The following is a 23420-nucleotide window of genomic DNA, read 5'->3' as shown; positions in this document are numbered from 1 at the left end:
TTGAGGGAAACCAGAAGAGACAATGATCTTTACTGCAAAGGCTCAAACAGCTTGCTGACACCACTTGGTCATCGCATACAGAATGGGAGAAATGGCTGATTCTCAAGCCGGGTGGTAGGGAGGAATTTAGTTCCAATGTGCCCCTACCTGGTCTCATCCTTTCCAGAGGGTGGACTAGCTAAAAAACAGCTTCTAGTCTAGAGGCCTTAATTGGCCTGTTGGTTGAAACAACTGGAAATGCTGGAAAAAAGAGATACTTTGTGTAGTAGCCCTAAATGGCCTCAGTGTAAGCATCTGAGACCCTAGAAAATAATGGGCATTTGTTTCCCTACCTATCATTCACCAGTAATTAGCAATCTCCCCAGACTATGGAGGTTTCTTGCTTTCCTTCCAACAGTCAACACCCCCTGGTTACCCCCACTCCCAAGCAGTGATGATCACACAAACACAGTGTGGATGGCCGGGAGGAGAAATAAGAACCAATCTCTCCCAGCATGGCAGCCCCTGGGAAAGCTCATCACACTCACAGTACAAAATTACTCCAGAGAGCTGGGAACAAATACAAAGAAAGTGAAATATCTGGGTTTCCAATTAACCAAGGACAGGGTTCTCCCTGTCCAAGTTAACTCTATGAACGAAGGGCTGATGGTATACCAGTTGGATTGAGAGGGGATGAGAATTTCCATAGTCAAGGAGATGTCTAACCAAACCTCTCCCACACATTCTTAGCTATACCCACAAGTACAAAACGACTAATAATCCACAATCCCTGAAAAGCCATCGAGGGACTAAGAACAATGTTCCAGGCTAGAACAGTTTCCACAGCCTGAGTCATCAACTAGCTGGTCACTAATGACTTTATCTGCTCTCAATCAGCCACTTGGCCTTTGGGAACCAGATGTGGGAATTAAGCCTTGGAAGATAAACTTCCCTAACAACAGCTCTGAACACCATCTCTTCAGTCTTTCACAATGACATGACACGAACTTTTTTGTCCTTTATCCTCTGCTTATGTCAGAGACAAGGGGAAGATCTAAATGGAAAAGTGAAGAGCTATAATAAGCATGGAGAATCGGGCATTTTCTACAAATAGCTTTCCTGACTAACCAATCAACAGGATGGGAACTGAGGCCACTTCCCCTCCCCCACCTTAATAAAATCACCAGACTGAAAAGTTAACAGTTCTTTGGCTATGCTGGGGTTTGATTGAAAAGGCCACCCTCCACCCTTCATCCACAGCACAACATTGGCTCCTAGTGTCCAGAAAGACATGCACGGAAAGAACGCCAGAGTTAGCTAAAGAAATACCACAGTTTATTGAAGACTACAAATATTTTGTTACAAGTTGAAACTACATGCCTTCCAGAAATCAAAAGCAACAGCAGGTGTGTGCATTGATGCTTCGGAGGAGGTGCTGCACCGCTTGAATTCGAAACGGGTAAGACAGGGTCAGACACATGGGGGAGAGGGAAATGGGGGAAGGGCAAGTTCAAAAGCCCAGAAGGTATCCACCAACTCATTTCCCCAAGCCAGGCAGGCCATGGCCACAGCTCAGCAGGCTCTCCTCAGTGGTCTGGTTTCTGAAACAAGACTTCAGTGCAAATTTACACACACACACAAAACACAGCCCCCAGCCTTGGGCCAAATTAGCTCTCTGCCGTCCAGAAATGCTTGTAAGGGGGTGGATATTTTCTTCCTAAAAGGAATCAAATACATAAAAATAAATGAATTTAGAGGTTGATGAGGAATGGGATGACAAGAGCCCTCTGTGGGGTTGGGAACTGGGGATTCTTAAAGGGCTGTTATAGGAGGTCTCTGAAATCTTAAGGGAAGTAAGAAGCTAAGATTTCCAAAATCAGCTATGCCATTTTCTTCTATTACCAATCATCTACCTCTTCAAATTCTTGAACCTGGTCCAGCTAAGACCTAAATCTAATATTCTTGGAATAGGGCCACTCCAAGACAAAAGCTTATAATCCTCCCCACCAAAGACTAGCGTGGACCTGCTCAGTGAGAGGGGGGCCCTAGGCACAAGGAGTCTGGGTATTATTAAATCTCAATGGGGTCTCTCAGGATTTCTTTAGTTTAAATCTTGACCCACTCTAAGTCATACAACACAGTTCAAAGCTCCACCTGTTAGATCCCAGACCTACTGCCCTCTTTGCTCAGCTCAGTTTCCCAATAATTTAAAGCCTTGGGCAAGTTTAACCACCTGGAGCCCATACAAGGGTGAAGAACACAGATGTAGCTCCATCCAAATCACCATGTAACCATAACTATGCTAAGAATTTTAACGGACAACCCTCAACTCCAACCCCAAGCAATGGCAACCACCTCCTCCCCATACACATCTACAAGGCACTGAAAAAAGTAGATGGAATTGTTTTATTCAAAGACTCTTACTCCCTGTGCTCCAAAAATGCAGAGTAGGTGTCAGGTACGGGAGCAGGGGACAGGCTAAATATCTTTTAGGTCAGCACCCATTCAGAGGATTCCCGTATTTCCCTCCCTGCCATCAGAGGTGCAAATGGACTTTGCAGAGACCAGCCATACAAATGAAGGAACCTAAAGGTCCAACTCTCCCTCTACTGAGTATTCATGCCCTACTCCTTTCTCTCCACATCTTAGGCCCTCTAGATAGGCAATAAACAGGGGCCACATGAGAAAAGCAGTACTACAAAGAGATTTAAGCCAAACCTACCACAGCATGCTAGCTAAGAACCCATTTAACTCTTCTATTCAGTGAATATATCCCCTACTGTACTACCAGTACCTTAAGTGTTAACACTTGCCTCCACTGACATCTCAGTAAAATCTTGGGGCCCTCTGCTTCCCCACCCAAAGTTTAGGCCAGCCAACATATTCTAACAGCTAACTCGTGCGCCAGGGCATTCCCGTCATGAGTAGTGGATACACATTCTAGTATTAAGCTCCTCTGTTGGTGCTGCTCAGACAGACACCCAAGTCAGGCAGACATTAACAATCATACATGGAGCAGCAGCACACCCTCACCAACCCTGTTTTCTCAAGCACCACATCTTCCTCCCTGAAACTCATTTAATGACATCCCACAGACACCAATGACAGCCAGGGTCAAGGTGAGCTTACCAGTGTTGTATCCATGAGACCCATATCCACTTGGCTGTTGGAAAGGGGTGGCTGATGCATTCACACTGACATTCACACCATGCTGCTTGGAAGAGGTAGGAGCCACCTGAAGAGCAATAGGCCAGAACTACAGTGAAATGGCAGCAAAGTACCATTCAACCGACCCGTCCTACTCCAGAGCTGGGCATTCAGATGGCTACCCACTCTGATGTATGCTGTCCACAGTTTACTTAGCAAAATGGGTTCAGGGAATGAATGAGAGCCTGAGGGAAGCAAAGCTGTAAATTCCCCCTTTAGCTAATTCTACGAATGGGTAATCCCTTATCCCAATCCCAGCCCCACTCCCTCTCCCAGGCCAGAAAGAGGCCAGAGGTGGAAACTGTTCCTCTTCATTCATTACTAATAAGTCATCTAGCCTTGAAAGCAGCTAGCATAGTGTCCAGGGCTAGGACTCTTCACCACAAGTAAAGACCAAGCCCAAGTACTTACAGGGAACACAGCAGGCCCATACTGGAAGGTGCTGGGGAGGCCCGGAACCCCTGTGTAGTATGGCAGGCTGGTGTAACTGTAGCCAGGAGGCAGCGCCGGGTTCAGGAATGTCTGCTGCGTGGTATGGTGAGTCTGTGTCTGGTTCTGCTGGGGCTGGGCCAAGGTTGTGGCCGGGGCCGGGGAGGAGGCATCCCCACGGCCGAACTTTGTGAGGTCACCTGTGACACGAGAGGCTAAATGTATCTGCCTCTTTCACCCCGCAACACCAACGCAGAATTTCCTCTTCTGGTTTCACATGATTCCAGGAGAGCCTTCAGAGACTATTAAAGTTCAATGCTTTGAATTCCATTTCTTTGCGGCTCCATTTAGCACTGCTCAGCATACACTCCACACAGTGCTAGTCAAGGACTAATGGTGCATGACTGTGCAATACTGTGGCAGAAACCAGCTCCCAGAATAAAGCTCCTATATGATTTCCCTGCCCACCTGTTTTCTTTCATCTCTTCCCCACCCCACCCCCTCCTTTCCTTCTCTGCTTCCCCTCTATGGGAAAAACTCCATGCTGGACTTGAAAAACAATGCTAGGTCAGGGAAAATGACAGGGCAATAAGGTCAACAATAGGTCAGGCCCTGGTCTAGCAAGGCAATGAGACTGCCACATGAGTAAGGAACAGGAGCAAAGGTGAGTAGAGGAAGGCCAGTTCAACCACAGTACTTCCTGGAAAAAGCTAGAGAATAGCTGAGAAGTCAACACATCATCCGGAGTCACAGGGAGACAACAGAAAGTGGGATGAGAAGCCAAGTTGCTACATGCCCATCTTCAGCAGGATTCTGAATCTACCAACCCTGATTTACCACATCCATTTTGTACTTCTGTCAAAGATCTTAATTAAGGTGAGAACTGGATCCCTTCATTCTACTAATCAGGTTTCTGCCACCAAGGCCAACACAACTTCCCTTTATTCAGCCCCATCCCAATCCTACCAGAATAAGGGTTGCTGGCCAGGCTACCATCCCTCCCAGTCAGCGGAGTGGTGGGTGTGGGAAATGGGATGCTGTAGTAATCCTGAAAGAGAGAGAGATAAAAGAGCAGAGACTCAATGCCACTCATTCCCAGAAGTGAGGACGTATCATCCAGGGTGAGAAGAGAATGCTGGAGTACTGCAATTTATCCAGCCATTGATTAAGCTGGCTTGAACTGGCACAAACTCCATATTACTCTTGCATACACTGTCCCCCCCCTGCCTGGCCATGGGGACAGTCAGGCAAGGTCTACAAGTATGCCCACCAGGAAACACTTCAAGTCCATCAGTACCAATAATACTCTCAAACCTCTAGATATTATCCCTAATAGTCTACTACTACTGAGAAAACAGATCTTCCTTCTGGAATTCATCAGTGTTTGAGACATACAGGAAGCATCCCAAGAGCTCCACAGTACTCTGAGCTTTAAAACAGGTTAAAATGTGTTTACTTCAAAGATGTCACAACTGATTAAAAAAAAAAAAAAAAAAAATTACCTTCTGTTAGAACCACTCTCGAAGTACATTCTAATATATCTTAAAGTATGTGTATGGAGGTATGGCTTGAGAAAGAGCCAAGTCTGTGACTTTTATCAACTGAACATTTGGAATAATCCAAACATTAATTTTAAGATCACTTTCTTTTCCTAAGCTCTACAACCATATACTCACCAATGGAAATCTTGTCTGAAGCATCTGCAAGTCATCATAACCATATACTTGTGGCTGAAAGATACAAACATGTAACAATATTAATGAGGACTGGTCATGATGGTAGCAAACCAAGGAGCTAAGAGACAAGATAAATCAACATTCATCCTCATTCTTAAGAAGAGGACATAAATTATTTCCTTCATTTTCTTTAAGAAAGAAGTGAAATACAAAGAGATTACATGATTCATGAAAGGTACTGAAGCTTTCCTTGAGCTACACAGTGATTCAACTAGGCTGGCCTCTGGGTAGCAGTAGGGTACGCACAAGTCATACATACATAGCCTGCTTTATTCTACCTGTCTTTGTCTCCTTTGCCCTTCAAACTATGGCTTAAAATTTATCTCCTTCAGAAAGGATTTGCATTTTACTCTACTCTTTAATGTTTGGGTACTAAGGTAGTGTTAGCTATTAAAAATGTGCTAATGGATGTTTCATTTGTATGATATTCTTCTAGACTCTCTGAAGGCAAAAACAAGTTTTTGTTTTTCTTTAAATTTTTATTGGAGTATAGTTGATTTACAATGTGGTGTTAGTTTCAGGTGTACAGCACAGTGAATCAGTTATACATATAACATATATCCACTCTTTTTAGATTCTTTTCCCATATAGGGCATTACAGAGTATTGAGTAGAGTTCCCTATGCTATACAGTAGATCCTTATCAGTTATCTATTTTATATATAGTAGTGTGTGTATGTCAACCCCAATCTCCCAATTTATCCCCCCACCACCACCCCTGCCCTAATCCCCTGGTAAACATAAGTTTGAAAAACAGATGTTTAAAAAAATTTTTTTTTAAATAAATATCCTTCATCTTAATAGGCACTGAATACATGAAGCTGATACAAGACACAACAGAGCAGAAGGCTACTACTGTCAGTAACCTATTCTCAGATAGCCCCAGACTAAGTCAGGGAACTCTACTCTGACTAGGTCAGAGCCAGCATAGACCCCCAGAAATTAGGAATCAATCCAACTAGAGAAAATAATTCCCTAAGAAATTGAAAGGAATTCCAGTTAGACACTCTGTCCTTTGGCTTCTGAAGCCCAGAAATTGTGTTTCACCTGAGAAAATACACAATAGAGGACCTGGTCTAGGTTTAGACCTTCTTCTCTAAAAAATTATTTTTTTCCCAAACTACAAAGATTAAAAACTTGTTTGCTTACATGTGACAACCACTCATTTATTATTTAATTATATTCTTCCATCTGAAGCCACAACAATAAAGAATACCCATACCACCTTCCTCTTGTGGAGAAGATCCTTCAGTCTCACTTACCGGGTAGGCATGTAACAGCCCTGGAGCCATAATATATGGATTAGGCAACAACGGCGGGACCCCAGGAGGGAGGTTGGGAGGAGCTTTTCCTGAAAGAGAAATTGTATTTTTATCTTGTCACACTATTACTTTGCTCGTCCATACCAAAGGAATGCAATTCATCTTCTATGCAGGACTACCTGAAGTCGTAGCAACTGAGCTTCGAGTGGAGGCTGTGACGGTAGAGTTGCTGCCTAGGCTGAGGCCCAAGCTACTGCCACTATTGAGACTGGAAGAGACACTGACCACTGGGGGAGGTGCAGAGACTGTGCTGGATGTGGTGGAGAAAGTGCTGGAGGAAGAATGAAGATTCGCCTCACTCTCCACGCTTGTGTGCTTCAAAAGGCGGTGCAGAGGAAGAGAGGAGGAGGAAACAGTGATTAGTATAACAGGTCAGGAAAGACAATCCCTTCTGTTGATTATATCACACCAACTTCTCAATTAAAAAGGCTGAGGCAGGGTACTAGGGTGCTCTCTGCCAAAGTAATTAGAAGTTACTAAATACTGTCTGGCTACACATTCCCCAACATTCATCTGGTAAAGATGGTAACAACAGACCTACTGCACATTATCACCCTGTTCAGAAAGGCAGCAGAGCGAGTGGGGACAAACTCCCTAGAAACCAACACTGACTAGCCAATGAGGAGATAGAAGATAGTTTAGGTCTGAAAAATATATCATAGTCTTCTCTCCCACATTCTTCTTCACTAGGCCAGCACAATAGACCAGTTCACAAGCTAGAAAGAAGTACAAGTTCTAATGAATTTAAACCTGAAATAGTACACTTGAGGAAAGAGAGATTCCTGAGAAAGCCTTAACCCTCATTACCTTGCCCCAAGCTTTTGACAAACCAGACACCTTTGCCCAAAACAGGTCCTTCTGAAGTTAGTTTTCTTCCTTACCATCTCAGCTTAACTCCACAAATTGTTATAAAATCACAACAGTGAAATTAATTCTTTGGCCAAAAGCTCTCATCTGGCCTCTACTTTCATAGGATGCCCAGACTCAAACTGATTATTTTCAGGACTCATGTTTGCCATACCCCAGACCAATGAATGAAAATGGCTGTACCAGTTAGAAAGGGATGTTCTTACAGAATTTATCATAGCATACAAAGTCCCACCCAATTACAGTGTTAAAAAAAAAAGTCATATATTCAAAAAAGTCACTTCTAGGGCTTTGAGAATTGGCCCACAGCTCTGCAATATTTCTGGATTCTTCTGCCTCTCTCAGCTTCAAACATCCTTTTACTCCTTTCCTGCAACTTCAGATGAATTATCATTTTGCCACCTCATGAAGAAATTTTCAAGAGTCCCTTCTTGGGAGACTCTTACAGTTGGACAGTTGTTTAAGTGTAACAAGACCACACTTCCTCCTTTATAGCATCACACTTACCAAAAGAGTGGATGTCGAAGTGCGCCCAGAAGATGTTGATGACGAAAGGGTATTCTGCTGAGTAGATAACGTGCTGTAAGGTAAAAGAGGGTGCCATTAGCCATAGGGCTATGGTTACCTGACCTGAAGCTTCAGTCAAGAACACAGGCCAGATACAGAGAACTGACTTGTGGTTGCCGGCAGGCAGGGTGGAGAGGGATAGAGTGGGAGTTTTGGGTTAGCAGATGTAAACTAGTATCCATAGAATGGATGAACAACAAGGTCTTACTGTATAGCACATAGAAATATATTCAATATCCTGTGAGATAAACCATAATGGAAAAAAATATTAAAAAGGAAATATGTATATGTATAACTGAATCACTTTGCTGTACAGGAGAAATTAACACAACATTGTAAATCAACTATACATCAATTGAAAAAAAAAAAAGAAGAACATAGGCAAAGAAGGCATAATATGGGACCAAGGAGATCTGAGATCATATGGTAAACACAATGGCCAGCCAAGGGTAGTGAGCAGTTAAAGCAAGAATGGGTGTTGAAAAAGGGAAAAAAGCCTCCTCTGTCTTTACTTCCCATAGCTTTTAGGTCATCCACTTAGCTAATGTGGTCTCTGCTAGGCCGAGAGGACAAGATAGAACCAGAGAGCTCTGTTATTACTACTCACCAACCCAAACCTCCATCCTCACCCCAAATCACCTGCTGTGTTGTGTGGTGGTACTATTTGGAATCTCCTCATTGTGGCTCAAGCCACCCAAGGACGATGAGTGCTGATTGGTTGTCGTCAGTAAGGAAGCTGCAGATACCGTTTCACTGAGAGGGGGGATGCTAGAAGTGGAAGGTGAGTCAGATTTCACTGCAGAGCCTGTAGCACCTGGAAATAAAGAAAGGAATTCACCTCATCAAAGGAAGTTATTAAGAGGCGACGACAGCCGTAGGCTATCCCAAAGACAAGAGTGTGAGTTATTTAGTAATGGACCACTAACATTTAGGTACAATCTTTTCTTTTTTTTTTTAATTCCAAGCATTTCACAGCACTGATCTCATTTGTCCAATAAAGAGAACCCAGAGGATTATCACTGTTACAAGACAGAGAACCTGAAACTTACGATACTTTGAGATTAAACAGTAAGGTAAAAAGAACCAAGCTAAGACTATACCAGAAGTTTTGATCATTGAGGCAGGGCTCTTTTCACAACAATCTACGAAATGCAAAAATATTTAAAGGGGAGTAAAAATACTACAACTGAGAGGAAAAAGCCTGGAGAACACTCACCTTCAACAGATTGCGTGGTCTGTAACTGCGTGGCCTGCACAGAACTGAAGCCATTCTGGTACAAAAAACAGAAGAATAAGAAACAAACAAAAGTGAATAGGTCAAGTTATCACACTGACTCAGCTTAACTTCTGTCAACCAATTTCTTTCAGAGAAATTCTACAAGTTAATGAAAGGATTAACATAATGTATACTACCCAAACAAAGTAAAAAAACCAAAAATTTAAAAACAACAAAAATAAGATATACCAACCCTGTGTGACCCAGGGCAACAGAAGGCAAGGCCCAAACTGCTGAAGAGATCCCAAACCCCAAACAGACACAGGAAAGGTCCAAATCCAGTGATTCCTGGGGGAGGATGTGGGAGTATGACAGTTCAGCCAAACCACCTATTCTGCTGGCTGCAGCTGACAGTCACTCCACATTGCCTCTAGCATATGCTGTCCCCCTCACCAAGCCAAGACATAGCAAGGTGAGGTCTACTGATATGCACCCACAGAAGGCTGGCAATCAGATCTTCCAAGAAGAGAAAACAGGTAATTGAGACTGATTCTACTAAAGAGAATGAATCTTTAGTGCAAAGAGAATGATCTTCTGGCTCTAAGTCTCCAAGGTTAGTGAAGAGAACTTTTATTTCACCAACCACAAAAATGTGGTTCAGCTTCTCAATCAGCACTTCAGAGGTGTCTTAGCACCATCTGTCAAGAAGTAAAACACCAATATTTCAGAGATTTTGCCCACTATTCTCCTAACCAATGCCCAGGGGCTCATGAAGCCAATACCTTTGCCTGAGTCAAGTCCTTTTGGGGTGATGAAGAGATGGAGCTGGGGTACCGCCGAGTCTGTGTGGATCTCTGTTCATATAGAGGGCCCTGAGCATTATTTTGGGAGGTATAGGTTGTCGACTGAATTGGGCCACTCTGATAACCGGACTCCTGACTCTGGTTAGATGAAATTGTGGATGAAGATTCACTGTGGGGAATGGAGAAGGAAAATCTGAGAGAGACGAATAGAGCAGATCCACTGATCTGCTCTAAAACAGTGGAGATCCACTACTTGTGTAAGTTAATTACAATCAAAAAGAAAAATTCCAGCAACAAATAAAAGAAACTGCCGCAACTTTCTCCTGACAACAGTAGGAATTTCCACATCCTATAGAGCCAGGGATCTAAGCTAACAATCGAGTTTAAAAACATTTTCAACTCTTAAAAGAAGAGAAAAATTTCTTGTTCCCTTACATCCTGCTGTTATTAGAAAAAGAGGCTAAAAGTCAGTAGAAACGATATACTACTCTTGGTCCCTTTGATACCATCGTAACATGAACCCTAAACATGGGAAAAAAAATCACCTTTTGCTTATGTTCATTTTAAGAAATTCTGAGCTCCTGGTCCTCTCAAAAACCCTATGAAGTAAAATTCCCTTGAAAGGAACTTTTAAAATACTCATATGCATTAACAGCAATTATGATTCAACAGAGCTAGGCTGGGGCAAGACATCTCTATTTTTAAATTCTAAGGATTGAAAAATATACCCTAGTACTCTGAAATTCCTCCAGGATTTTCTACTGCTTAAGATGGCCTTCCTTGATAGCTATCAGAGGAGGCAAGGAAGGTTCTACTGGAAAGGTTTCTTTTAATTGTGTAATATGTTAATGCTACCTCCTTCCTAGGAGTTCAAAGCTACACCCTTCATAGGCTTAAGTCCACACCAAGGGGGCTAAAAGTGTCAAAAGCATTTTTAGCTGTGGTAGATGCCAAGGTACTCTGTTAAAGGTGGGGTACATGTCTCTAGGAACTGTGCCTGAACATTCTAGCAGTGCCCAAGGGATACATTCCTGTTTAGAGTTAGGAAAAACCTAGTAACAATATTTTAAAGTGCTCAAGAAAATGCTACAATTGGCTACTTTTCCCTCACTCAATCAGAGGCTTGGCCTATCCAGAGTTCTAGGAATCAGCAAGAGATTTAGAAAAACTGGTAAAGGTCTGATAAAAGAAGTCTTATGATGGCTGTTTCCTCTACCTGGCCGTGCTGGTATAGAGGCTACTTGGAGCCTGGCTTGAAGAGGCGCTCGTGGTGGGGGTGGACTCATAATCAGAAAGGACAGGCTCTGACCCAAACTGCAACGCCCCAAACTGCAGGTTTAGCCCTGAGATATCTGCCGAGCCAGGCATCTCCACAGCCAGAGCAGGAATCTGTAGAGAAGAAAAAATAATGGTTTACTATAAGCTTACTATAAGACTAATAAAAAACTTCTGCTTCAAACCTCCAAATTACACCCTTACAATCTCAATTCTCAAATCCCATACCCCTTTGCCCTAAAACAATATCTATCTAAAAGTTCAAATATACCTTAGAAGTCAAGGAGGCTTTTTTCTTCTGCTGTTTCAGTTTTTGCTGAGCCGGCTGAGGGCTGGACGATTGGTTGTCTGAAGACCCAGGAGACATTTGTGGAGCCGAGGTGGATTTGCTTGGCAGAGGAGAAGATGGGGGTGGAGGTGCAGCAGTGGAGGTAGCCACTGCGGGTGGCTTCTCCTGAAGGAACACCTCCATCATGGTTGAAGATGGGGTGAAAGCCTGGCGCTTTGTAAAGGGGCTGTGCACTGTTGAATCATTTGGGTTCTTCAAATCTGCACGAGGAAATCCAATAAGCATGAGGCCAGAGGTGCTTGTGAACCTCAAGAAAATGCTATTATCCTGCTCTAGAGCCATGAATTAGGCCCCCAGGAATCAGAAACTCATATAAACAGGTCCTCTTTTAAGATTTAATCTCATTTCTATAGGTGGCAATCATTGGATTTTACTTGTTAAGTAGAACCTAATCAAATAAAAACTATTACCCTGCCTATGTAAGAAAGGAATCCAGGAATTGTTCATGTTTAAAGTGTAAGGTCATAAAATGGAAAAGCCCAAAGGCAGTATCATGTTTTCAAATACTAAAGATAAGCCTAGGGAAAACCCAAAACATCTTCAGGACAACAGAAGACTGCAAATGTGTACAGGGCTAAATTTGATGAAAGAGATATAGAGATATACAACCTCAACTTATGTATTTATTTATTATTTCCCAGCTTTCTGAACTGAGCCTATCTCACCAGGGGAAATCAGTGTGGGAAAAGAGCCAGTTGGCTGCCCTTCTCCTCACTTCAGAACACATTCTCCACCCCTACTCCTGCCAGCCTCTTTGCAGTAATGCTCCAATGCTTAAAGAATTCAAATCACTTTCCATATTTCTCACCATACTGCACCAGCGATGGGGATTGTGTGGTGGAGCCCATGTCCCAAGAGGAGGTGGTGGTGGTTCCAGATTGAGAATGCTGAGCTGCCAACTGAGCCAGGGCCTGAGCAGTCTTGAATTGCTCCAAGAACTGGGAGCCTGTGGTGCTGCTGCCTTTAGCTTCACCGACATCACCAAATCCTTTCCCTAACATGCTCACCTGTAGATCAACACAGAGATTAAAGAAATTCACAGCCAAGCAACTTTGTTCAACTACTCAAAAAACAAACAAACAAACAAAAACAAAACACTTATCCCGGTTAAGAGCCAGTATAGATAAGACAAGTAAAGAATGTCCAGGGCTTCCCTGGTGGCACAGTGGTTAAGAATCCGCCTGCCAATGCAGGGGACACAGGTTGAAGCCCTGGTCGAGGAAGATCCCACATGCCGCGGAGCAACTAAGCCTATGCGCACAACTACTGAGCCTGAGCTCTAGACCCCGTGAGCCACAACTACTGAGCCCGCATGCCACAACTACTGAAGCCCACGCACCTAGAGCCCGTGCTCTGCAACAAGAGAAGCCACCGCAGTGAGAAGCCCGCGCACCGCAACAAAGAGTAGCCCTCACTCGCCGAACCTAGAGAAAGCCCACGCACAGCAATGAAGACCCAACACAGCCAAAAATAAAAATAAACTAAATAAATTTTTAAAAAAAGAATGTCACCAAATAGAATAGTCCATTACAGCATAAGCTCTGGACTCAGAATGTCTAGATTCAAATCCTGGTTAAATAATTGTGGAAAAATTACTTGTAATTGGTCTGTACCTCATTTTCCTCATCTGAAAATAGGAATAAAAGTAGTACCTCATAAAGGTGTAGACAGATTAAACAAATACTATATAAAGTATTTAATACGTGCATGGCACATAACAAGCAGTCAAAAAAATAAGAGCCATTAAAATTTATACCATTACCATCACTTTCCCCTCCCTCCTTCTCAGGGACTCCTCTAATGACTGGAGGAGTTTTCTCCCCTTTGAATTTTTAAATCAACTAATACTTGATTATTAAGCTAACATGAAGGTGATATAAAATTTACTTCAGCCATTAAAGTCTTTGCCCCTTCCACTGAACAGCTCAAAAGGAACAAAAACAACTAACTAAACTTCATCTCAATGTTTCTAATAAGTAGCATAGAGACAAAGAAGCGAAGTTAAGGGGCTATCTCAACTTCTGCACTAAATGATCAAGTAATGAGTCAATATGATTTTATTGTTTTCTGTGTATATCCAAGTTCTACAGGGTAATCATGATGACAAAACAAAATTTACTCTTAATGCTTTGGGGGGATCCTCTCTATTCCCTACTACCAAGTAAAACTACCAGCCTAGACCAGAAGATTAACCATGTGGCCTTGACTATTCTAAAGAACCTCCAAGGAGATTTAGTCTAGTCTCTCTTAAGTTCTTACTAAGCACATAATGATCTTCATCATTAAGCGGTGCTTACACAAAACCAATCTGTCCAACCCAAGGTAAGACTTCTTCTTCCACTTCAGTCTGTATCCCAAGACTATACAAACAAGAACAAAAACACTGGAAATTTAGTTGAAAGTACAGGATTGCGGCAGAGAGATGATCCCGCACAGCAATGATTACCAAATATTCTGCAAGCATGTAACACTGAAGGTATAGAAAATTACCTAACATTCATATATTATGATAATGGGGAAGGGCTCCTATATTACTTATATCTATTAAATTTTAAGGGAAATTAATCCTCTAACCTCTGTCCTCAATGGAAAAGAACTACATTAAATAGCATACTGATTAACACAGGTAATGAGAAAAAAGAATAGCACTTACGTTTAGTTTCACATATCACATGACACACATTAAACAGAATGTTAAAGTGGAAGTATACTGAAAACTTATTTTTGATACGAGAATTTGGATTTAGGTGTAAATCTTCAACTCCAGACATTAAAGGCAATTAAAAGTGACACAGAGCACTTAACCCATTTTCCAGTCATATATCTTAGGTGTTGGTAGTTATTTTCTGATCTTCATTATATCTTCCTACGAACTTCGTCCCATTTTGTTTCTTCCTTCTTTTTCTTTTTAGTCCCAACACTCCTCTCCCTTCTCTGCCACCTTTTCTCTCCTGTGACCACTCATACATGGCAGAATATCAACCACCAAATTACTACTAACACAAAAAACTATTTTAAGACAACCGTTAAAAGCTAAGAGTGGGACTTCCCTGGTGGCGCAGTGGTTAAGAATCCGCATACCAATGCAGGGGACATGCGTTCAATCCCTGGTCCAGGAAAATCCCACATGCCGCGGAGCAACTAAGCCCGTGAGCCACGACTACTGAGCCCTAGTGCCACAACTCCTGAAGCCCGCGCGCCTAGAGTCCGTGCTCTGCAACAAGAGAAACCACTGCAATGAGAAGCATGAGCACCGCGACAAAGAGTATCCCCTGCTCGCCGCAACTAGAGAAAGCTTCCGCACAGCAATGAAGACCCAACACAGCCAAATATAAATAAATAAATACATTTATTTTTTTAAAAACCTAACAGCTCTGGATTAGAGGCTGACTTGGCAGTTTTACAGCTGAAGTAATTACTCTAACCTTACTACTAGAAAAATAAAAGTATATGCATACACATAGTTTCTTACCTCTTACAACTATAGTAACCCTCCACCAAAAAATAAACAGGAAAGTAAGGAAAGTAAAACAGGAAAGAAGAGAGAAAAAGCAGTACTTTTAGGATTTACTGACCATCTTTGTTTAGTTATTTAGCCTTTGCTATAATTGAGGACCTTGAATTTTAAAAAATATTCTGAATCAACAAGTCATTTGCCATAATTGCTCTAGATTGTTAATAACCAACACCACTACTTCCACATTTGTGGAGACTTTACCCATTATCTTATTTATCTTCCTGAAGCCCTGTAAGATAGGCACAGCAAGCACTTTTATCCCCACTTACAGAGAAAGGGAGAAATAGCTAGTAAGTGGGCAGATTCAGGAAGACCCCAAGTTTTTAGAAGCCTAGCTCAGAAATATCTGGTTTAAATGAAGACATATGACAGTTCTGCTCTATCAAGAAACAGGGAACTGCTGGACTTCCCTGGTGGTCCAGGGGTTAAGACTCCGTGCTCCCAATGCATGGGTTCAATCCTTGGTCGGGGAACTAAGATCCCACATGCCGCACAGTGCAGCCAAAAACCAAAAAACAAACAAACAAAAAACAGGGAACTGCTACAACCTTCCATCCAAGTTTAATTAGTATTACTAATACTAATTTGTATTAAAATTGGTTGTCATTGATTTTCACTCAAGAATAATAGTGAACAATGTTCACACAATAACTATTCAGTAAATGATGTTAACTCATTTTTTTTTAAGTCTACGCATTAAAAAAATACATTATTTATTTATCTATTTATTTTGACTGCGCTGGGTCTTAGTTGCGGCATGTGCGCTTCTTAGTTGTGGCATGCATGTGGGATCTAGTTCTCTAACCAGGGATTGAACTCGGGCCCCGTACATTGAGAACCTGGAGTCTAACCCACTGGCCCACAAGGGAAGTCTCCTAACTCATTTTTATAAGATGACTCAGTCTGTCCAAAGCTAAGTCCTCTCCTAGAGCTATATCCCTTACTACCCAACTCGACATCTCTACACCCAAGTCAGCTTAGGAAGACAAACGAAGACGCTTTACCTTGCCCCAAACCTCTGGGTATCACTGAAAGGAATTACTGTATGTATGTGCTGGGGTTGCAGAAAAGTTTGGTTAGGATACACCAAGTTTCCTACTTACCATACTGTGATGAGAAAACGTGTTCCCTGAAGCAGGTTGTGATATGGCACTCTGCTTCGAGTTACTGAACACCAGAGGCTGGGCAAGAGAAGGAGCCTGAGATGGATCCAGATTAGATGAATCATTCTCCATTGAAGATGGTGTCTTCCCCAACAGAACAGCAAGGTCAATTCTGGTGGAGAGATGGGAGCTTGATAAATCATGACTGAACATTCCAGCATTCCCCAACACCTGACTCAGATTATGGTTAGATCAAAATGAAGTCACTCCCCAGAAACACAAAGCCATGAAATGCTTAATTCATCAAAATAACAGATCTGTAAGAGCCACAACAGTATCTACCTATGCTCCAATGAGGCTGCCAACCTTAATAATGTTAAAATATTTTAATTTTAGTGAAATTAACTTAGTGAAATATCAAATGTTAGTTTTAATAAGCAGCTCGATAATTGGGCCAAAATTTACAAATTTTTACCCATGATTTTAATACTGAATACCTGTCATTACCAATATCTAATGTATAAAATCATATACTAGAATGCTGGCTTCCTCAAGCAGCTTTGGAACAAGAAGGGTTTGAGGAATTTTTCCCCAAATTTTTAAAATATTTCAAGTTACCTGTCGTATAATGAAAATATATACTAGGGGCTTTGCAAATTTCCTTAGTAGGAGTGTCTTTTGTTTTTCATAATTTGTCTCTTTCAACCACAGTTTATACTAATAAAGTAACTCAGGGTGGGACCCCTCACAGTTTCAAGAAGGTGGCTGGTCACCAGAAACACCAAGAAAGTGATTAGAGGGTTGGAACTTTCAGCCCCACCACCCTCCACCCACTTCTAGGGAAGGAAGAGGAGCTAGAGATTGAATTCAATCATCAATGACTTTATCAATCATGCCTATGTAATGAAACTCTGATTAAAATGGCTTGAACAATGAGGTTCAGTGAGCTTCTGGGATGGTGAACACATCGATGTGCCAGGAGGGCAGCACACCCAGAGAGGGCTTAGAAGCTCTGTGCTCCACCAACCCCCATACCATGCCCTATGCATCTCTTCCATCTGGCTCTTCCTGAGTACTGGGTATAATAAACCAGGGACAGCAAGTAAAACTCTTTCCTGAGTTATGTGAGTCATTCTAGCAAATTATTAAACCTGAGGAGGGGGCTGTGAGAACTCCCAAATTTGTAGTCGGCTGGGCAGAAATGTGCAGGTGGCCCATTTGCAGCTGACCTCTGAAGTAAATAAAGGCAGTCTTGTGGTACTGAGCGGTCAACTTGGGTCTGCGCTAACTCTGGAGAGTTAATGTCAGAACACCCAGCTGGTGTCAGAGAATTGCAGAATTGGTGTGGAAAAAAAATCACAGATATTTGGTATCATAGAAAAAAAAAAGTATGGAGGTTCCTTAAAAAACTAAAAATAGAACTACCATATGACCCAGCAATCCCACTACTGGGCATATATACCCTGAGAAAACCGTAATTCAAAAAGAGACATGTACCACAATGTTCACTGCAGCACTATTTACAATAGCCAGGACACGGAAGCAACCTAAATGTCCATCAACAGATGAATGGACAAAGAAGATGTGGCACGTATACACAATGGAATATTACTCAGCCATAAAAAGAAACGAAATTGAGTTATTTGTAGTGAGGTGGATGGAGCTAGAGTCTGTCATACAGAGTGCAGTAAGTCAGAAAGAGAAAAACAAATACTGTATGCTAACGGATATTTATGGAATCTAAAAAAAAAAATGGTACTGATGGACCTAGTGGCAGGGCAGGAATAAAGATGCAGACATAGAGAACGGACTTGAGGCCACGGGGGAGAGGATGGGGGAAGCTGGGGCCAAGAGAGAGTAGCATCAACATATATACACTACCAAATGTAAAATAGCTAGCTATTGGGAAGCAGCAGCATAGCACAGGGAGATCAGCTCGGTGCGTTGCAATGACCTGGAGGAGTGGGACAGGAAGGCTCAAGAGGGAGTGGATATGGGGATATATGTATGCATATGGCTGATTCACTTTGTTGTACAACAAAAACAGCATTGTGAAGCAATTACACTCCAATAAAGATGTATGAAAACAAAAAACACATTACCTCTGGTAATGACATCCTGAACATCCTATTCCTATCGCACTTCTCTTTAGGACATTCTGAATCAACAGCTATCATACCCAGGTCTAGAAATAATCCAAGAGTCTTTCGGGGGATAAAAATATTCCCTGACAAGTGTTATCTCCCTCTACTGACCCCAATACCTATGTTCAAGTTCTAAAAATTTCATAAGCCAGATCCTAGGGAAAAAAATTATCACCATACTCAGTGGGCTAAGCAAAGATCTTAATTATTAAGCAAGAGAAGAAACTACTGAACAGTTCTGCAAATTCAGAAATAAATGAAAACTTTCCCACTTTCAGCTTCTCCTTACCTGACTTACCACAAGTTCTAAGTTCTAAGTTTTCATCAATACCTGTGATGCTGACAAGGCTGACCTATGTATTAAAGGGCTATTTGGGGGAGAGTTAGCTTTAAAATTGTAATATATGGATTTCCATTCAGTAGATTACTAATATCAACTCTTACAAATCTACCAATCAACTTAATAGGACCCTAATGTGATTTGGTTATCATTATTACCGACACCATGGGAGTCTGTAGAGGCCCAGTGCCACTCTTCCTTACAACTAACTTAGTAGATACCCTTGGGAAAAGATACTGATTATACCACACACTTGCCTCTGACCAGCAGTGATTGTCACATTCTCCGCAGGCAGAGGCACTGACGACACATTAGAGGCAGTGAAGATCTTGGTCTCAGAAAGCTGGAAAACAGAGGAATTTGTCACTCCTAGTGTTACGTAGGTTTCAGTCAGAAACCTGGCACAGGTAAGGGGAATTCAACATCAAGAAAAAGGGGAAAACCCTTAGAAGAGAGAACTATCTACTCTAAGGAATCCTGAATGGACTGACCTTCAAGCCCCTTGTATCGATGCACAATGGTTTTATCAAAAGAGAGGGCAGGATCAAGAAACCCAATAAAATCTAATGGAGTCACATGATACGCACACTGAACTTACAGGAAGGTGAATATGCTAGACAGAAAAACAGAGAAAGGCCCTTTAAATTTTCCCGCTACAGCTCCCAACTCCTACCTCAATCCAAACCATACTTTATCTTCCACTACTCCTCTCAAAGAAAGGAAGATCACAGCCAAGATGAAGACAGAAATAAGTTAATTCTTGGGTTTTGAGCAGTAAGGGCCCAAGTGCTGATGAGTCGATAAATGGAGGAATAATTTTAACATGAATTTTTGGGGGACTTCCCTGGTGGCGTAGTGGATAAGACTCCATGCTCCCAATGCAGGGGGCCTGGGTTCGATCACTGGTCAGGGAAGTAGATCCCACATGCATGCCACAACTAAGAGTTTGCATGCCACAACTAAGAGTTCACATGTCACAACTAAGGAGCCCACGTGCTCCAACTAAGGAGTCGGTGAGCCACAACTAAATGAACCCTGGAACCGCGACTAAGAAGCCCGCCTGCCACAACTAAGACCTGGTGCAACCAGATAAATAAATAAATAAATACATATTTTTTAAAAGGCATTTTTTGCCTTAAAACTGACTTTGACCAAAAAAAAAACCAAACTGACTTTGTTACACCTAGTCTCTCCACTATAAAACACTAAAGTTAGGTAAGAAATTGTAGGGAATAAATCTTCCTACTATTCAAAAGTTGATTTTTTTTGAGGTGGGGGGGCATGCTGCCTGGTCTTCTGGGATCTTAGTTCCCCAACCAGGAATTGAACCCCGGCCCTCAGCAGTGGAAGCGTGGAGCCCTTAACCACTGGACTACCAGGGAATTCCCCAGAAGTTGATTTTTAAAAAAAACTTTTTGATTAAAATCTCCCCTCTAAAAACAGGGAATCCACTCCCCCAAATATATCATTCTCTGAAAGGTGGTTAAGCAGACAAGCCAAATCTTAGAAAGTATTCACAAAGCAGTCTAGCTCTGCTACAATAGAAAAGAATCACCCTCTGATGCTGATACATCCAGAATTTTAAAACTCAGGCCTGAAAACCAAAACAGTTTGACACATCACTTCCTCTTATCATATTCTGTCTTGACTGAATAAATACAAGTATAGAAAAGTTCATCCATGATCACGGGAAACTGTAATTCACAGCAAAAGCTTGACTGTGACCAGGGATAAGGAAAATTCTTTTACTCAGGTACTACTCCAGTGAATTCATATAGCTTGTTTATGTGCCACCCATCTATGAGGTTTCCTAGTTTAGTCAATCTGGAAGATAGCCAAACCTACATGTTCATTTCAATTACAATCACCACGTTGGGCTCTTAGTACAAAAACAAAAGGGGTCCCAGAGTCAACCAGACTGTAAACTTAAAAACCTGGTACTGTAACTCTCATCTGTACCCACCTCTAAGCCAATTACAGGACCATACACCAATGCCTGAATGTGAACCAAATAACTGATTTGCTCCAAGGAGAGTCATGTGCTACAGAAGCTGTTACTCAATGCACTACCTGCCTAACTCCATTTCTAGTGCCCTACCCAACCACCATCTCTTCCTGGGATAAATCCGACAATCAGATATTGGACTTACACAAGTGCACTTGCCCTTTCCATAGTCTGGTTCCACAGAGTCCTGTTCATGCCCAGTCTCCTTCATATAACATATGTGAAATGTTCTGGCTCAGAACACTATTTTGGATGTAAAAGTTTTGGGTCAGAATCTTAAGGGTGAATTTTGAGGGGTAGAAACATACCCATTTTCTATCCCTAAACACCACTTAGGGATAGAAGGTACTAATGAGGAATGACCTGGGAATACCTACATCTTCATTCCAATCTTCAGTTCCCCACTCCTCTGTTGCAGTCCTCCATGCACCTGGGAATAAAGGAAAAACAATGAAGTAATTTTAAGTACCAGTAAAAAGCATAGGCAGAAAATATGGATGTATTAAACTTTTGGCAGCCAAAAGTGTAACCAGAATTTAGTAATCAGAAGGGATTCTGGGCTTCAGAGGGAGGAAAAGACTTTTTAGAAAGGGATACCTCAGAACAACCAGGGTTTTAATAAGATTATGATTTCACAGCTATATTCAGTTCTTGTTACACAACTATAATAGGAAAGAGAGCCAGACAGTAAGAAAGAGAGAGAAAAATGCAAGAGAGAGCAAGATTCCAATGGACCCAATGCTCCAAGCAATCTCTTAAGGACCTTCAGTCCTCTGACTTAGTAGTCCGGTTCAGTGAAATGGCAGCAGACAATTTAAACTGAAACATGCAAGCTATACTTATTTGGTATAAGACAATACTGCAGACAGTCTGAAGAAAGATGGCATCAGGGGCAGAGGAACACAAATGGTTGCCACCTTATAGTCAAAGGGCAGTGAAGAAGGAAAGGCTTGAAATCCAAACTGAGAGCACCGACACCTACCTGCTATGGGAACTGAATTTAAAAATGCATACTCAGGGCTTGCCTGGTGGCGCAGTGGTTAAGCATCCACCTGCCAATGCAGGGGACATGGGTTCAACCCCTGATCCGGGAAGATCCCACATGCCACAGAGCAACTAAGCCTGGGCGCCACAACTACTGAGCCTGCGCTCTAGAGCCTATGTGTCACAACTACTGAACCTGTGTGCCACAACTACTGAAGCCCGCGTGCCTAAAGCCCATGCTCCACAACGAGAAGCCTCCACAACGAGAAGCCACCGCAACGAGAAGCCTGTGCACCACAATGAAGAGTGGCCCCACTCTCTGCAACCAGAGAAAAGCCCACACGCAGCAACAAAGACCCAACGCAGCCAAAAATTAAATTTAAAAATGCATACTCAGCAGAAGTCAAGTTTATAGATCGTATTGATTTAACTATAAGAAACCCCAATGGATCTGTTCTTTTCAGAAGACACAAGATGAGACTGAAAAATCAAATATGTGTAATAGTTACCGTACTGGTCCTAACTATACAAAACACAAAATCTGACCTGCTGAGGTCATGGCACAGACAATGGAGGGACACAGTTTCTGTAGGAGAGGTCCGTAAATAATCAAACCACCTTCCACATTCCCCTTGTTTTGCTTCACGTATACGCATATCCTCAGAAAAGGAACCTGCCATTTTTTAAGGAATATAGGTGAGTTTCTATGAGACCTAAAATTCTTCGCTTCAACCAAAGAACCACACTAAGAAATAGGAACCTCTGTGTAGCGAGGACCAGAAAACACCTTATTTTCTTCTCTAGAGTAACAGTATATATTTAATAATTCTTAAAACATTCTCTCCAAATGGAGAAAACTTCTTACAAGAATGAAGGAATGAAGGCATGGCATTCAGATTTCACTGTCACTGAAGAGAAATATTCTAACACCTACAAAACCCTCTGAAATTCTCTTAAACATTTAATAACGAAAAATCCTATTTCCTAGAGAAAAATATGTTCAGTGCAATGCCTTTCCCAGGACAATGTCTAAACTGTGCCAGGGAAATTCCAAACCACTTAATAATGACAATGTTCTCCAAATCAAACTAAAGTCCAACTAAAGTCCAATCTCAGTTTAGACAAGTTACAAACCACATTCTTCTCTCCCTCTCTAGTGATGGCATATTTCCTCCCCATTGACAACCATCCCACCCTGGCTAACTGGAATCCAAAATCTGGGTTAACACATACACGCAATCCTAGAATTGGAAGTAATATAAGAAGTTATTTACTACTGAGAGGCTATCTCTCAATGCAAGAATTTTTTTTCCCCTGCACTCTGGCGACTGCATCTGGAATGGAAAGGAAGACTGTAGACAGCTACTTGACACCTTCCTATATAGGACGTATGGTCTTGGCTAAGGAAAAGGACTACACTGAGGAAGCGTTAAGGCGCAGAAAGAGTGCAAATGCTCTGAACAAAAGATTAGGGCTTCCATTCCATCAGCAAAAAGCACAGACAATGTAAATATTAAATATTCATTAAATAAACTAATTTTTTAAGGAGGAAAAACAGGCACAGAATATGAAAGAAAG

General features: G+C 42.0%; 1 protein-coding gene and 2 non-coding genes across 52 annotated transcripts in view; all 3 read right to left on the bottom strand.

Annotated features, from left to right (window-relative positions):
• The window catches only part of UBAP2L (ubiquitin associated protein 2 like), a 42352-nt gene that overhangs the window by 5041 nt on the left and 13891 nt on the right, over positions 1-23420 (bottom strand). For 42 of the 50 annotated variants that reach the window (XM_059072052.2, XM_067036874.1, XM_067036925.1 and 39 more), the window contains 16 exons: positions 21236-21288; positions 19111-19196; positions 16370-16541; positions 12558-12756; positions 11672-11949; positions 11342-11514; positions 10105-10294; positions 9323-9377; positions 8746-8920; positions 8047-8119; positions 6792-6987; positions 6613-6701; positions 5292-5345; positions 4582-4663; positions 3598-3815; positions 3109-3214 (listed from right to left, as the gene is read on the bottom strand). In XM_059072052.2, the coding sequence (XP_058928035.1) occupies positions 3109-3214; positions 3598-3815; positions 4582-4663; positions 5292-5345; positions 6613-6701; positions 6792-6987; positions 8047-8119; positions 8746-8920; positions 9323-9377; positions 10105-10294; positions 11342-11514; positions 11672-11949; positions 12558-12756; positions 16370-16541; positions 19111-19196; positions 21236-21288 (2199 nt within the window). Of the gene's footprint in view, positions 1-1292; positions 1697-3108; positions 3215-3597; positions 3816-4581; positions 4664-5291; positions 5346-6612; positions 6702-6791; positions 6988-8046; positions 8120-8745; positions 8921-9322; positions 9378-10104; positions 10295-11341; positions 11515-11671; positions 11950-12557; positions 12757-16369; positions 16542-19110; positions 19197-21235; positions 21289-23420 lie in introns of those variants that run through there. The other 8 variants (XM_059072152.2, XM_067036954.1, XM_067036953.1 and 5 more) reach the window with 1 other exon arrangement.
• On the bottom strand, positions 4746-4883 carry LOC131747069 (small nucleolar RNA SNORA58). Its single transcript, XR_009332753.1, has one exon. It is a non-coding gene; the product is annotated as a small nucleolar RNA SNORA58 (small nucleolar RNA).
• LOC131747076 (small nucleolar RNA SNORA58) lies at positions 9679-9815 on the bottom strand. Its single transcript, XR_009332754.1, has one exon. It is a non-coding gene; the product is annotated as a small nucleolar RNA SNORA58 (small nucleolar RNA).

This window comes from Kogia breviceps, chromosome 1, assembly GCF_026419965.1.
Source record: "Kogia breviceps isolate mKogBre1 chromosome 1, mKogBre1 haplotype 1, whole genome shotgun sequence".
Taxonomy (NCBI): Eukaryota; Metazoa; Chordata; class Mammalia; order Artiodactyla; family Physeteridae; genus Kogia; species Kogia breviceps.
Note: the sequence above shows the minus strand (reverse complement) of the source record. Positions and strands in the feature narration are given on the sequence as shown.